At 39.3% G+C, this 14701-nt stretch overlaps 2 protein-coding genes across 2 annotated transcripts; both read left to right on the forward strand.

Annotated features, from left to right (window-relative positions):
- The first annotated feature begins 339 nt into the window (after positions 1 to 339).
- Positions 340 to 1265, forward strand: LOC128859765 (chymotrypsin-2-like). Its single transcript, XM_054096830.1, has one exon. It carries the CDS (start codon positions 366 to 368, stop codon positions 1236 to 1238), a length of 873 nt encoding a protein of 290 aa, XP_053952805.1. The 5' UTR covers positions 340 to 365; the 3' UTR covers positions 1239 to 1265.
- A 9170-nt stretch (positions 1266 to 10435) lies between these two features.
- LOC128859772 (chymotrypsin-2-like) lies at positions 10436 to 11497 on the forward strand. Its single transcript, XM_054096844.1, has one exon. The coding sequence runs from the start codon at positions 10475 to 10477 to the stop codon at positions 11261 to 11263; it is 789 nt and encodes a 262-aa protein (XP_053952819.1). The 5' UTR covers positions 10436 to 10474; the 3' UTR covers positions 11264 to 11497.
- The last annotated feature ends 3204 nt before the right edge of the window (positions 11498 to 14701 follow it).

Genomic DNA, 14701 nt, shown 5'->3' on the forward strand with positions numbered 1-14701 from the left:
AACACACAAACGCCAGGGAGGAAAAACAACTCAATAAAATAAGATCAATCCTAAAATTTATTAAGGAAGTTCGGCTCATACTGAGTGCATGAGGAGCACACAATAGATTTTTCAGGTGCTAAGCTCCCTGATAATAAGAATAATAATAATGATATCCATTCTGGATTACCTCAACGCCCCTGTATATATACATAATTATGATATTATCGCGGACAATAAAAACTCCACTAAAGCGAATGAACCAAGCACATATCGCCATCGTTTCCGTTAATTTGATAACATTCATAGTATTATATAAAATTTTAGGTACTATCCAACATTGGATCAGATGTTATTTGAATATCCAACAAATAGCTCGCAACAAAATGTGGTCTTCTACCACAGTGAATACGTTCTTCGCCCTTTTGGCGATAATCTCCTTGACACTCGGCTCGGCGCTTCGCATGTACGGTGAACCCTATGAAGGATTGCGCCATCGTAATACCCAGCCTGACGCTGGGGATACAGCGATTAATAACCGAGTCTCAGGCGCATCATCGCGCATTGTTGGCGGCGAGGAAGCTGCGCAAGCCGCTGCACCCTGGCAAGTTTCTTTACAGAACATCTATGGCAGTCACTTTTGCGGTGGTGCGATCATTCATGATCAATTTGTGTTGACAGCGGCAAGTTGTGTAAGTGGACTGCATAAGAATTTAGTAAAAGTGATCACCAGCACCAATGATTGGATGGGTTTGGCATATATGTACGATGTGGAAGAGATCATTGTGCATTGCAATTTTGACAAACCTTTATATCACAACGACATCGCTCTACTCAAGTTGGCCACATTAATCGCTTACGATGATGAGACAAAGAACATCACAATAGCCTATGAGGATGAACTGGAGGAAGGTGATACTCTAACGATGTATGGTTGGGGTAAAACAGTGGAGGGCGCAACAAATCTTCCAAGGAATCTGATGCAGCTCGAAGTGAAGTATATGCCTTATGAGAAGTGTCGCACTGCGTACGGTGGTTCGGACGATGTGGATATGGGGCACCTGTGCACCAGCTCGCCTGTGGGTGAGGGTGCTTGTCATGGCGACACTGGCGGTCCGCTGGTCGATGGCAATGGCACACTTGTTGGTGTGGGTAATTGGGGTATACCATGTGGGCGTGGTTTTCCAGATGTATTTGCTAAGATCCAGTATCACGCGGATTGGATACGTACAACTATAAATGGTTGTAACCCAACTTAGTAAATAAATGCCTAAATTTATAAATTACACGGAAGTCTCATTAAACATCCGGAAGTGACTGTTGAAAGATATGAAATAAAATATGACTAAATTCTTTGTGTGGTGGTTTTCCTTGAAGTGGTCATTTGTGACAATTGTTTACTAATGCGCACAAAGCATAAACATATTTTGGCTACTCGTTCTTTGGGTTGTATGTGCCTGTGACGGTGTGCGTTGAATTGGAAATTATACTTAGTCATTTTCACAAAAACTTAGATATACATACATACGAGTACAAAAAATATTATTGTACCTGAACTTTAGACGTCTGTGCGCTCGACCACAAACTGATTGATAAGGTAAATCAATTCGTCTGTGCAAAAAACCACAGACTGATTGATAAGGTAAGTCAATCCTTTTCTAAATTTTCCATTTACATAGACATACGAAAAAATCATATTTCAAATTGCAATACAAACTTTAAGAGCACTTTGGTGGTACGTAAATTTCAATAAAAAATATTTATTAGTGACAGGTAAGCGCTGTTGTCCAATATCTTGAATTTGCTTTGAGGTCGGCGTAGCCGTTTGGGCTTGCTCCTGAACTGGAGCTCATTGTGGGCAGAAAGCATTAAATTATAGTAACTGAAGCTCTTTCACAGGCAACAGCTAATCTCTGAGTGCATTTATGCCATGAAAAAACTTCTCCTAAAAATCAATTGACAAAAAACTTAGGGGTGCTAAAGGGTTTTCCAATAACAGGTGTTACAGGTGAATGGATTGCGCTATCGAGAGATGATTAACGATTTTTCACTGTCGGAATTGGATGGTATTGATCTGGACAATGTTTTGTTTCAACAAGACGGCGCTACGTGCCACACAAGCAACGAAGCCATTGATTTTTTACGGGAAAAGTTTCCGGACCGTGTCACCTCTCGAAGAGGTGATCACAATTGGCCACCGAGATCTTGTGATTTAACACCGTGTGACTTTTTTCTTCGGGGCCACGTGAAAGAGAAGATCTACGCCAACAGCTCAGGGTCGATTCAAGACCTCAAAGATGGACTTCGTGAGGCTATCGAGGACATAGGGCAGCCACTTTGCAATTCGGTTATGGAAAATTTCATGAAAAGGATATTGTCCTGTAAGCGTGGTCGTGGTGGTCATTTGCCTAATGTTATTTTCCACTATTAACGGCATACCTTCCTCTTTGTAATGAAATAAACATCCGATCATTGATATTAAAAAATAGCATTTTTTTTGAATATCAAAGTAACACCTCTTATTAAAAAACGCTTTATTTGTGTAGGACAATATAAAGACACATACCGCAGCACGGCCAAGCAGCTAATAAAGAATGAAACTTGTATATATTTTGGGCAATTAGACCTCTTAGGGCTGCCTTCAAAGACAATTTTATTTAAACATTTATTTTTTATTTTTATTATTTTATTTCCCATTTTTGCGCTAAAAAGCATACTCTCAGCTGCTGCTCTTTTCGCTGCATCAAATTCGGATAAATGCACAATTACTGCTTCCACTGAATTCTTTTTGAATTTTCATTTAAGTGCCTAACTGATTATATCAAAGCGCGGAACTGTTTTTTTTTTATATTCCGACTTATGTATGTTAGGTGAGTTGCCTAAGTATCTTGGTGAGATATTATAACTTTTTAAAAAAATCGGCTTGGCTGATTATTCTCATTATACCTAAATAAAATTATGTAACCTCTGCAAGACTTTCTCCGCTAGCTCACAGTGAGCGATCTAGTGGGATTTTATTAAATTTTAAAGTTGTGAAATGCCGCGAAAGTTGTTTTTCCTTTACTAACTATTAATCCGCTGCAGGGATGAGCACCATCTACCAATTTCGTTTTGCTTTGCATATTCGCGCAATTGCAAGCTTTCAAACATAAGAAATGTTGTGTCAAGTGTAGGCTAAAACTCGCTCGTCTTTTCACACTTCATACTGAAACTTGCTACGTTAGTAAACAAATTCGCTTTTGGTTTAATCAAAGGGTTTAAGTTTAGATTTAAAGATGTGAGATAACTAAAAACATGTGATGTTGTGATATGTGTGCATAGTTTTCAATTCTAAATTGTAGTTAAAGTTAAAACTTGTAATAACTTCATTAAACTAGCTGATGCGAGGCTTAAGGAGAGTGGCCGCATTGAAGTTAATCCTTGTTTTGCAGTTGCTACCTTTTCAACTTTTAATGATATTCGACTTTTTCGGAACAAGTCGGCTACCAAACGAGACTTATATATTATAATATAATTATTCAATAACTATTTAAAAAAAAAAATATAATTCATTCTATAACAAATAGTTTACATAAAGAGCGATGGTCCAGTCTAAAACGCTGCAGAGCTGCAAATCGGTTTGTAACAAGCCCATGGAGAAAACTGTCGAGCTCTCTTCAAAAATTGGAAGAAAAGACGTTCGGTTGATGGTCGGTATTATTATAGAGTACAATCCATGGGGTCAACATATGACCAAATGAAATCATTGACTACCCGATTTGCCTGTCTTGCTTGCTTAGAGGAGGCGGATGGCACTGACACACTGGCACCTTAAGATAATCTCCATCAAAGTTTCACACTTTTTATCCGAATTTTTGAAAATTCTTTGAGTATGCAGTAGAATTTTGATGCAATAAAGTGAATGTTTAAAGTTGCTGCACAATCTCGTTGATTTTTGATAATTTTCTTTTGTGACAGAAATGCGCTTTTTTCCACACATCTCAACATGTTTTTTATATGGAGGAAAGCACCTTACACCACGAGCAAAAAAATTTTTCAAAAATCAAAGCTAAATTTAAGCTACTTGAAACTTGCACTTTATTACATAAAAATTCAAAGGGACTCTAGAACTTACGCTCTTGTTCAGAAATTCTGCTTAAAAATATCAAATTTTGATAAAAATTTGCCAAATATACGAATTTTATAATAAAGTGATTGAAATGAAAAAATAAATGAGTAAAAGAACAAAATTGGTCAATATGTGATGTAGACTTCCTTTTGGAACTGACTGTAGGTAGCGTGAAGTGTCATGCATTAGTGATTTTGAAATTAATGAACAATTTTTTTTAGGAACTGATTTCCGTTTTTTTTGTTTTTTGGGGTTTTTGAGATTTTATTCTTTTATTATAGTTTCGATGTCAAAAAATGTTCCCGATTTCTATCGAATTTAATCAAAAAGATTTAAAGCACCTAAATATGCTCGTTTTCAACTGTAATAATTTTTATTGATTTTTTTTATAACAACAATAACAATAATCAAGCATTTACAACAGATGTCTAGGCCTATTTTTCACTTGAATTGTGAAATTATTTTCTTTATCGTTTTAGTGTTTTATGGCCAGAGTGATGAAGGATTATCCAAGCCCTACTGCCACTAAATAATTCAGCCAATTTCGGTTCTTAGAATTAGATTTATTTGAGGTTTGCACTTCAACGTCATGGCCTTTTGTGCCCAATTTTCGTACTTGACAATAAAATTTAGTTGCGCCCTTTAATCAGATCATAAATAAATGATTCCACTGATAGTGAAAATCAGCCCTATCACTGAATCCGTCCTAGCACTGATTTTCTTAAACTCCACGAAAGTGAAATTATTGAATTCGAGATTCTTATGGTGGCTTCATAGAATTTGCATGTTATTCCAAGTCGCAGACTTTCGTACTCCTTTCCTAAGAGAGAGTTTAGTTCATTCGCATTCAAAACCTATTGAGATCCCAGTATACTTTTAAGTGGTAAACCTTTTTGTTAACTGAAGGTCCTGTATAATTTACTTCGTTCATTGGCATAGATTGATTAAAATTTGGATTAACACTACTTATATGTTTATATATATTTTTTATATTTTTTTGATCAATTTATTAATTTCCAAAAAAAAAAAATTATATTCCTCGACCAATCTCGAACGCACAAACAACGAGCCCAAGGCCCTAATTGCCGCTTGGCTATCGGAGTAAATATTTACTTCCTTAACGGTAATTACCGAGCTAAGCAACCAGTCCACCGCTTCCTTAATTGCGGATATCTCCGCTTGGAAAACACTAAACTGGTCCGTAAGCCTAAATTTTAGTTTGATGGGAGGCTCCTACAGAATACTCCCCCACCAACCCTTCCGTCCAATTTCGAGCCATCCGTGAACATGTTTGCCATGCCTTGCCGCCAAATTTTGCACCCCACTCACTCATCCCTTGAGGAAATATGAGTAGACAACGGTCCGCTCGGACCGAGAATGGGGATGAACTCAAAATTGTTAAGGATGCTAGAGTGTCCGTAACTTAAGTCTAGCCTATGGCCCGAACACCTTAGTCTGATTGCGGCGCGTGCAGTGGTAGTTTTTCCTGCGATGTCCACGGGTGCCACATTCAGCATAGCGTTAAGCGCTAGAGTAGGAGTGGTACGGAGCGCCCCACTGATTCCAATGAGGGCAGACCTTAGTACCCTCTTCAGCTTCTTAACTGATACCATCCTTTCTAGCGAGTTCCACCAGGTAAGGACTCCGTATAGCAAGATTGGTTTTATAATCGTATTATAAAGCCAAAAAGTGACTCTAGGCGAGAGGCCCCATCTTTTGCCTATAGCGTCCCTGCAACCATACAAGGCAACTGTTGCCTTCCTAATTCTCTCCTCAATGTTTGGCTTCCACGCAAGACCTCTGTCAAAAATGAGTTCCAGGTACTTCACCTTGTCAGAGAGCACCAATGGAGCGCCCGCTATTGAGGGGAGAAAAACTCTGGGTATTTTGTATTTCCTCGTGAATAAGACGAGCTCCGTCCGCAATTTGAGGTCCAATTCATAACTAGATTCAGATAACCCTGCAACAGTTCCATTCGAGTATCTAGAAACTTGCCTCTGACAATAAGTGCCACGTCATCCGCGTAGGCAATCACCTCACAGCGCCTCCTCCAGCAGCTTCTGATGGAGGGACACCTCGATGTCCTTAACAATTGTATGCAAAGCAGACTCTACCGATCTGCCTCTACAGTAAGCATGTTGAGCGTACGATAAGCGCCCCCGAGGAATTTCACTCCTTATGTGCAGATCAATCAGCCTCTTCCATTTAGGATGGTCTGTGTATATATTAAAGGTGTGGCACGTTGAAAGTTGTTCACTCTGCCATCCATCCTTTTCTAATACTACCTTTGGTTCCTTGTTGAAATTAGCTATTACCTCGACTGGCGAACGCAATGAGGGCCACATAAAAAATCAATGTACATAGATATGCATGTTCCCAGCGGCTATATGCAAAATATACTTGACTATGGTACCATATCTCCCCACAGGAACCCTAAAAGAACCGACTGGTCTCTCTTCAAAAGGGTCTTCAATAATAAATTGAACAGGCGTACTTTTTCCTACTCATCCACTGATCAACTGGACAAGCAGGTGGAACACTTGCAGCGATCTTATCAGACGGCTTTCAAAGTGGCTTGTTCAGCATCTTTTAACAAGAAAGGCAGGGGTGTGCAGGTAACATTTCTCTGATCTGGGTTCCAAGACATGGGAACATAGAGGGAAATGAAATTGCTGCTGAGCTTGCTGGGAAGGGGACTGAATTGGTCTCAGAGACCTCCTACGCGGTCATCGGAATCCCTCTAACGGTTGTTAAAGGGGGACTGAACAAATTATTTCTCAGGAAAACGCAGAAAAGATGGAGCTCCATTTCTTCACGTGCTATTTCGAAAAGCCTTTGGCCCCCAGTACAATATACGAAGGACTCAGAAAGTTCTTTGGAGTCTGGACAGACTGGCACTTCAACCATTTCACCTACCAACCTACGGCACCTGTTGTGTTAACCTGGCTATTTATGTAAAATGTATCAACATGTTGCAACGTAGGTTAGGTCAGGTTGTAGCAGTGGTCCACTATGGGACGCACTCGGGCTCATAGTCCATTGGGGTGTCTGGTGGTAAATTGTCCTTATCCCTCCTAAAACCAGTGTGAACTTTCCAAAAATTTTAGAGGATCCCTGATTTGCACAGTACTAAGATCTTCCAACTCACTGCAAATTGTCTACCTAAATTGGTGAATATACGTCTGGATAGAGCAGTACAGTGGCCCACAATGGTCCTCTTTCTCATTTAGACAGCTTCTGCAGAAGTCATGTGTTTGCATGCCCATGCTCTGGGGTAGTGTCCCGTTATCATGGAAATCAGTGTGCTAAGACTGCGCTTATTTAGGCTTAGTAGAGCTTCCGTGCTTTTAGTGTTGAGAGTCGGTCACAATTGTTGGACGATTCTGCAGGTCGGTGCATTGCACCATCTCTCATTCGCTAACATAGTTTAAACAAAAAATTTCAGCAAGTCAACTGCCACTAACTTCAAGTGCCTCAGTACAATAAATGAAGGACTTTTTGATCGAATGAAAATTTCCGCACTTGGATTCAAACAAAGCCAGTTGTTACTCATTTTGTTCTAAACTGGATTGTATGAGAAGGTATTAAATGTTAAATAAAATATTTATAACCAAAATTTATTTTGTAAAAATATAATTTATTAAGAAAAAAACTTTTTATGACCAAAATTTGCTTACTACGCTAAATTACTATAGTCCAGCATTGCCATACTGTGGATATAAACAAATTTAGTTATTGCGTTATATATGTTAGTACATATATGTTTTGCTCTGTAAATGAGTTTCAAACAAAAAGCTGCAAATATTATAAAATTTTTATCGCAATACCACAAACGTTGCGAAACGCGTGTGGTGACGATGGTTTATCACGTAAGGTAGAGAAACGCTTGATCGCGAAGAAATACCAGGTCTTCTCAGAGGGTATATTCTACCGAAAAAATCGAGAAGGTGTGTGATTTAATTGAAAATAATAATGAATCGTTTGTGAAAATCATGAAAATAAAACTGGGGATTTTTTCAGAAAACCCAGTATCAGGTTTTGCTCCAGTAGCTCAATTCGTAATCTCACTTTAAGATTTCTGTCGCTGAAAACCTATTATCATCGGTCAAGAGTTGTTAGTCAATTTCTGACAGAAACACAAATGTTTATATTAATTTTTAATACAATTTTTACTAAACTTGTTAACATATAATTTCGTAAAAAGAGCAATAAAAAAAGGTTAAATATCATGATGAAAAAAAGTCCCTATAAATAATTTTTCGATAAAATCGAAACCATTTTTAAGAGACATTAATGCACAAAATTCTAAATTTAGTCACATTGGCTCAGGCTCGCTGATATCGGCATTCGAATTGTTGGACGCAAAAACCTCTTCTGTTTCTTCCTGAGCGAATGCGTTGGTTTTTGTTTTGCAATTATCTTATAAAGGAAAAATTGCACAAAACCAAATTTAACATCAATCAGGGGACAATTTGAAGCTATAAGTTAAGCCTCTTAGATGACGGGTTTTTTCAGCTTGAAATTGAACGATGGTCGCCGATGAAAGTACCCGTGGTGAAGTGGTGAAAATAATTCAGGAGGGCCCTATTATTAACAGATTTTTTGACGTAACCGGGGTTTTGATGGCGACAAAAATGAGATGATATAAGAATAAATCAACATAATCATCACTCAAGTTACTCCATGTCGTCTGAACAACGACTGATTGCACAAGGATAAGAATACTGAAAAATACTCTCAAATGAGCAGAAATCTGCTGCTGCAAATTTGTCTTCCAGCGACTACTGGCTGTTTGCAGCCGGTAAGAAATTTCGTTCGAATGAAGAGGTTACCGCTGAAACTAAAGTCTATTTTGAGGCAAAAGCTAAATCGTTCTACAAAAGTGATACTAAAATGTTACAGCGGCGCTGGAGTGATTACGTTGTTCTTGATGGCAGTTACGTTGACGAAAAAAACGAATTTTGAACAAAAAAAAAAACGTGTTTCCTTTGTTAGGCCCGGGACTTTTCAGCCTATAAACTTTCGATGAGCTCGCTACGTAGTGCACAACGAACGTTGTCAGGGTTTCTGAACACAGACATATTCCTGCAAATTTCTGCCCACTATTTACGCATTCCTTTATCTTCAAGCAAGCTCTGTTTCAGGTAGGTCAACATCGCGCAAGCCAACAGCAGATGGAACACGGAGCCCACTTGGGAGTTAAGTAGACAGGTTTGGCCCAAACTAGGTACCAAATCAATCAATCAAGCCAGCCTTCCATTAGTACAGTGGTTGTTCGAAACAACAATACAAAATTGTCTAAAATATAATATCATCTCTGCAAACATTCAGCAATTTTTACTTCGCCTAATACTTTGAGCCGGCGTAAACGTGAATGTTTTACTTATCGTTTGCAACATATCATTGATATGATAGACTTCGCATGACTACGAATATATTAAAATCGACCAGTGCCAAATATAAATCACAATAATTAAATAAAATCAGCGCTGTTTATAGGCTATTTGCATGCAGATCCTGCCTAGACTTGTAATCAAGTGGGGCCATGCTAGTGTCTGTCGCTGTCCGCTGGTTTGTAATACGCATCTGAAGCTTAGTTTCATCTGTACAGCTGCTTCAGCTACCATTGCATGCGACACGCGCCCTTCTGGCGCGAGTGTCAACAACTGAATGCCCACTAACAACGGCAACGAGCCGTGCAATGCGATGTTTGGTTTGCTTAGAGATGGATGCGCCCTTGCATTCATTTGCGGACCAAATGAGTTTGGATATCGCACGGTCTGATGCAATACTAATAGAATCGGGTACTTAAAGTAAATCCCGTTATTTATTACTTAAACAATCAAGACAGCTAAAGGTTTGGTAAAATCGTATTAATCGTATTAATCGCAAGTGATAATCAAAATTTTGGAAGCACTCGCAACAAATTGTTTGCCCAGTCATATCAAAGTCCAAAACGCGTAAACAGTGCATGATGTTCTTACTAGAGTATAAACACTCACTCACTACCAAACTTATAGTCACTGTGACTAACCACAGCCAGGTGTATTATTCACTGTTTTCTCAAATCTTAATCATGTCAGTGAGTTTTCGTCAGTGGGCTGTGTGATTAGGTAGCAGTAACGGCAATAAACCTTATCACCGCTCTACCTATTTTTCTATACCTCACACAGCAGAGTGCCAAATTACTTAGAACCGATAGGCGATAAACAACTCTGAAATACTTCCGCTATCAATTATCGGTACGACGCGTAGCAGTCCGTTTCTTATCAGCGGTTAAATTTAGTCCAAATGTTTGATATAAAAGTGAAAGTATCCCACTGTGTTAATTCAGATTAATTTCAACTACCGAAAAGTAAACATAACGGAGTGTAACGGTTGAACGATATGCCTAAATTCGCAACTATTCTACTATTCACCTTCGCGCTATGGACAAATTGTGAGGCGCGTGTGGTGACATCGAACAATAATGCCATTGAAGGTCGCATTATCGGCGGAAACGAAGTGTCAAAGGGTGACCTACCCTATCAGGTCTCCATACAGAATACCTTCGGTGAACATGTGTGTGGTGGCTCCATTGTCGCGCCCCAATGGATCTTAACGGCCGGCCATTGCATGGATTGGCCCAAGAAATATTTGAAAATCGTCACCGGTACAGTGGAGTGGCAAAATCCTGGCGCCGTTTATCTTGTAGATGACATCAAAGTGCATTGCCTATACAACAACCCTACGTATCACAATGACATCGCACTCATACGTCTTGCGAAACCAATTGTCTACGATAATTACACCTCGGCGATAACATTGGCTACCAACAATACATTGAAAGCGGGCGACGAGTTAGTGCTCAGCGGTTGGGGTAGCAAAAAGGCGTGGGGCAAGGCTGTTGACAATCTGAATAAAGTTAGTTTGGAATATATGGATTATAGCACATGCACAAAGTCGGTACGCAATGCCAAATTCGTTGGCGTTGGACATATTTGCACATCGACCGCAGTTGGGAAAGGAGCCTGCAGCTATGACTCTGGCGGTCCATTGGTCGATGCCAATCAGCAGCAAGTAGGTATTGTCAATGGTGGCGAGCCTTGCGCACTGGGTTACCCCGATACTTTCGCAAGTGTCGCCTACTTCCATGACTGGATAATCGATACCATTGAGGGTAAAGACGCATGCTGAGCTTATTGTGACCTGTTTTATGGTGTTGGAGGAACATGCGAGGAGAAAGAGAGCCAATCGCGAACAAATTCTTAGATTATATTTCAATTAGCTTTAATGAATTTTTATACATAAATACAGTGTGACAAAAAAAATGTCATACATACTATTTCAATCAAAAAAGAAAAAACTGTAATTTTGCTCATTTAAACACATTATTTCATTTAAAAAAGTACAATAAAATATATTTTTATAATTTGGTGCAATGTAAATAATAACTCTTTAACTTCCCAGAGAACACTAAATAAGTTTTGGCGGCCCTCACTGCCTGGCCACGAAATCCCTTGTGGTCATGAAATATCAACTGTTACAAAAGGCGGTCGCTCCGTTAAGTGAATTGTAGTTAGGTTGTAATAGTACACTGATGATACGATATCGTCCTTCTTCTCTAAATAACGGGTGATTTTTTAGCTATTACATTTTTAAACAGTTGGTTTAAACAGCTGACGCAAGTTTCGTGTTTTGTTTCACTATCAAACCTCTTCAGTTTGGTCTACAATTTAACCATGAATCGTCTTATAAACGAACAACGCTTGAAAATAATTGAATTTTATTATTAAAATGCGTATTCTGTAAAGAAAGTTTATCGCGCGCTTCTTCCATTTTATGGTTAGTTTAATCGACCCACTGAAGCGGCTATTCGAGCTAATGTGACTAATTTTATAACCAAATTTACATTATTGGACATCAAACCACCAACACGCTTACGTAGAGTGCGAACTGAAGAAAATATCGCAGCTGTATTGGCCAATGTTAATGATGACCATCAATTATCGATTCGTCGCCGTTCGCAGTAATTGGGCCTCTGTTACTAAACAACGTAAACAATTTTTTGAAAGAATTTAGGTGTGAAGCCTTTCAAAATACAGCTGGTGTAAGAATTGAAGCCGAACGACCTACCGCAACGCAGAATTTTTGGTGAATGGGCTCTTGGAAAGTTGGCCGAAGATCCACTTTTTTATCGAAAAATTGTGTTCAGCGACGAAGCTCATTTTTGGATGAATAGGTAGGTAAATAAGCAGAATTGTCGATTTTGGAGTGAAGATCAGCCAGAAAAATTGCAAGAGCTACCAATGTATCCAGAAAAGGTCACAGTTTGAGGGGGCTTATGGGCTGGAGGTATCATTGGACTGTATTTCTTCAAAGATGCTGCGAATCGTAACGTAACTGTGAATGGTGAGCGCTACCGTGAAATGATATCCACATTTTTTTTGCCCAAAATACAAGAGCTTGACTTGCATGACATGTGGTTTCACTTGTTGAGAAGCGAGTTCGGTGAACATTTTATTTCACGTTCGGGACCTGTCAATTGGCCACCCAGATCGTGCGATAAAACGCCTTTAGATTATTTTCTGTGAGGCTATGTTAAAGCTCATGTCTATTCAGACAAACCTGCTTCAATTAACGCGTTGGAAGACAACATTAAAGCATTTATAAAGGGTTTGATTGAAAAGTAATGAGCCTTCCCGCGTGGAGCGTCTGTCAAGCGATCAACCAAATCGGCTGGTGGGGGAAAATGATCGTTGGACCTTCTTCTTCCACTAGAAACCGGTCCCAGTTCGCTGGCAACAGCGGTGCAGTCAACATCGCTCCGCGCGTGAAAGCTGTTTTAAAAGTGTGTTAGGATTTTGCAGTGGCGAAACTGCAGCGATCGTTGGAGCAACGTTACTCGATAAAGTTTTGCGTAAAGCTAAACAGTTTGTACCTCCAGGATGCACTGTAAGCGCGGCATTTTACAAAGAAGTGCTCCTTCGGCTGAAAAACCGCGTCGCCCGGGTTAGGCCCGACCTCGTCAACAATTGGACCCTTCATCACGACAATGCGCCGGCGCACACTGCTTTCCTCTGCACCTCTGCATTGGCCAAGATGGGGGTTCCGGTGCTTCCTCACCCTCCCTACAGCCCAGACCTGTCCCCTCCGGTCTTCTTCTTGTTCCCGCGCCTGAAAAGAAAGCTGAAGGGGAGGCGTTTCGACTCCATCGAGGCGATCCAAAAAACTGTGACAGCCGAATTGAACGCGATTCCGGCGGATGCGTTTAAAAAATGTTTCCTGCAGTGGAAGGACCACTACTAGCGGTGTATTGACGCTCAAGAGTCCTATTTTGAAGAATATTGTTTGTATAAGCCAAAAGGTTTAATAAAACTGCTTAAAAAATAAGGCTCATTACTTTTCAATCAAACTCTGTATCTTAGATACCGGCCGAGACATTGGAAAGAGTATGCTAAAATTGGACTAAATGGTCCATCCGCATTTGAAGCGCAGTCGCGGTGAACATTTGTATGAAATAATCTTCAAACATTAAATTATACGGACTGTACGACTGTATCGATTTAAATAAAACTTTCATGCATTTTTCTGAATTTAACGTGTGTTTTTTTTAAACACTTTCCTATAGCTCTTAAAAAATCACCCTTTAGTTAGGTTGTAATAGTACGCCGATGATACGATATCGTCGTACTTCTCTAAATAGAATGGCACATTTTCATCTTTCCTAAAAGTTCCTGAGTACTAAAATTTCGATACTAACTGGCCATCTGCTACTTTAGTCTGAATGGTTGACTGTTTTTTCACAAGATACGAGTAAATACATATGAATATGAAGTGAAGAAAAATTCCACATGTTATGTAAAAGAATTCCAAAGCCTAAGCTCCACTATGGTGACATTAGAGCTCAGTGGCGCACTGCTCAATCCAATTTTACTGCCTTGTGTAGTGTAACAACCGTCTTTCCCTAAAGAACCTATGAAATTACCCATTGAGTCCAAAGGTCGCGGTTTAGCCAAAGCAGTATAGTGGCAGAGATAAAGCCCAACGGTCTACAACTGCTATTCATCTGTGCAGCTGCGGGAAAAGTTATTTGAGAAGAGCGAATTCGCTTCTCCAATAGGCACTATCCCTTAGTGATATCAACTACTGATCCAGTAAAGCAACGGACAAGTCAGATTAGAGATTTAGCTATTTCTACATTGATGCTTGGTCAGATCTGTATTTTCATTAAATTCATTCGCTGCTCTATCTGGTATTTGATAGTTTAATAAAAGATCATCTGCGCCGAAGTTTGTATGAGGATAGAGAAATAGTCACATTATGGATAGAGGCTACTGAGAAAGTTTACGGACAGGTAAGTTTGCTCGCTTTCCAGCTCATCTGCGGCGCAATTCCCTGGTATATTTCTTCTTTCGGTACTACTTTTTTAATACTTTATCTTGTTTCATTAGCATCTTTTTTACAATTAATAGATTTAAACTCTATCTGGGAGATCTAAAATATGATCTCTTTTCAGTCTTCTATAAGTTAAACAGATGTCTAATAGATTTAAACTGAGTTATTAGGGTGGTAATCTAGTACAAAGATATGCCTGTCATTTAATTTTCGTATTTCATCTTTTACACATAAAAG

The sequence above is a fragment of the Anastrepha ludens genome, chromosome 2 (genome assembly GCF_028408465.1).
Source record: "Anastrepha ludens isolate Willacy chromosome 2, idAnaLude1.1, whole genome shotgun sequence".
NCBI lineage: Eukaryota > Metazoa > Arthropoda > Insecta > Diptera > Tephritidae > Anastrepha > Anastrepha ludens.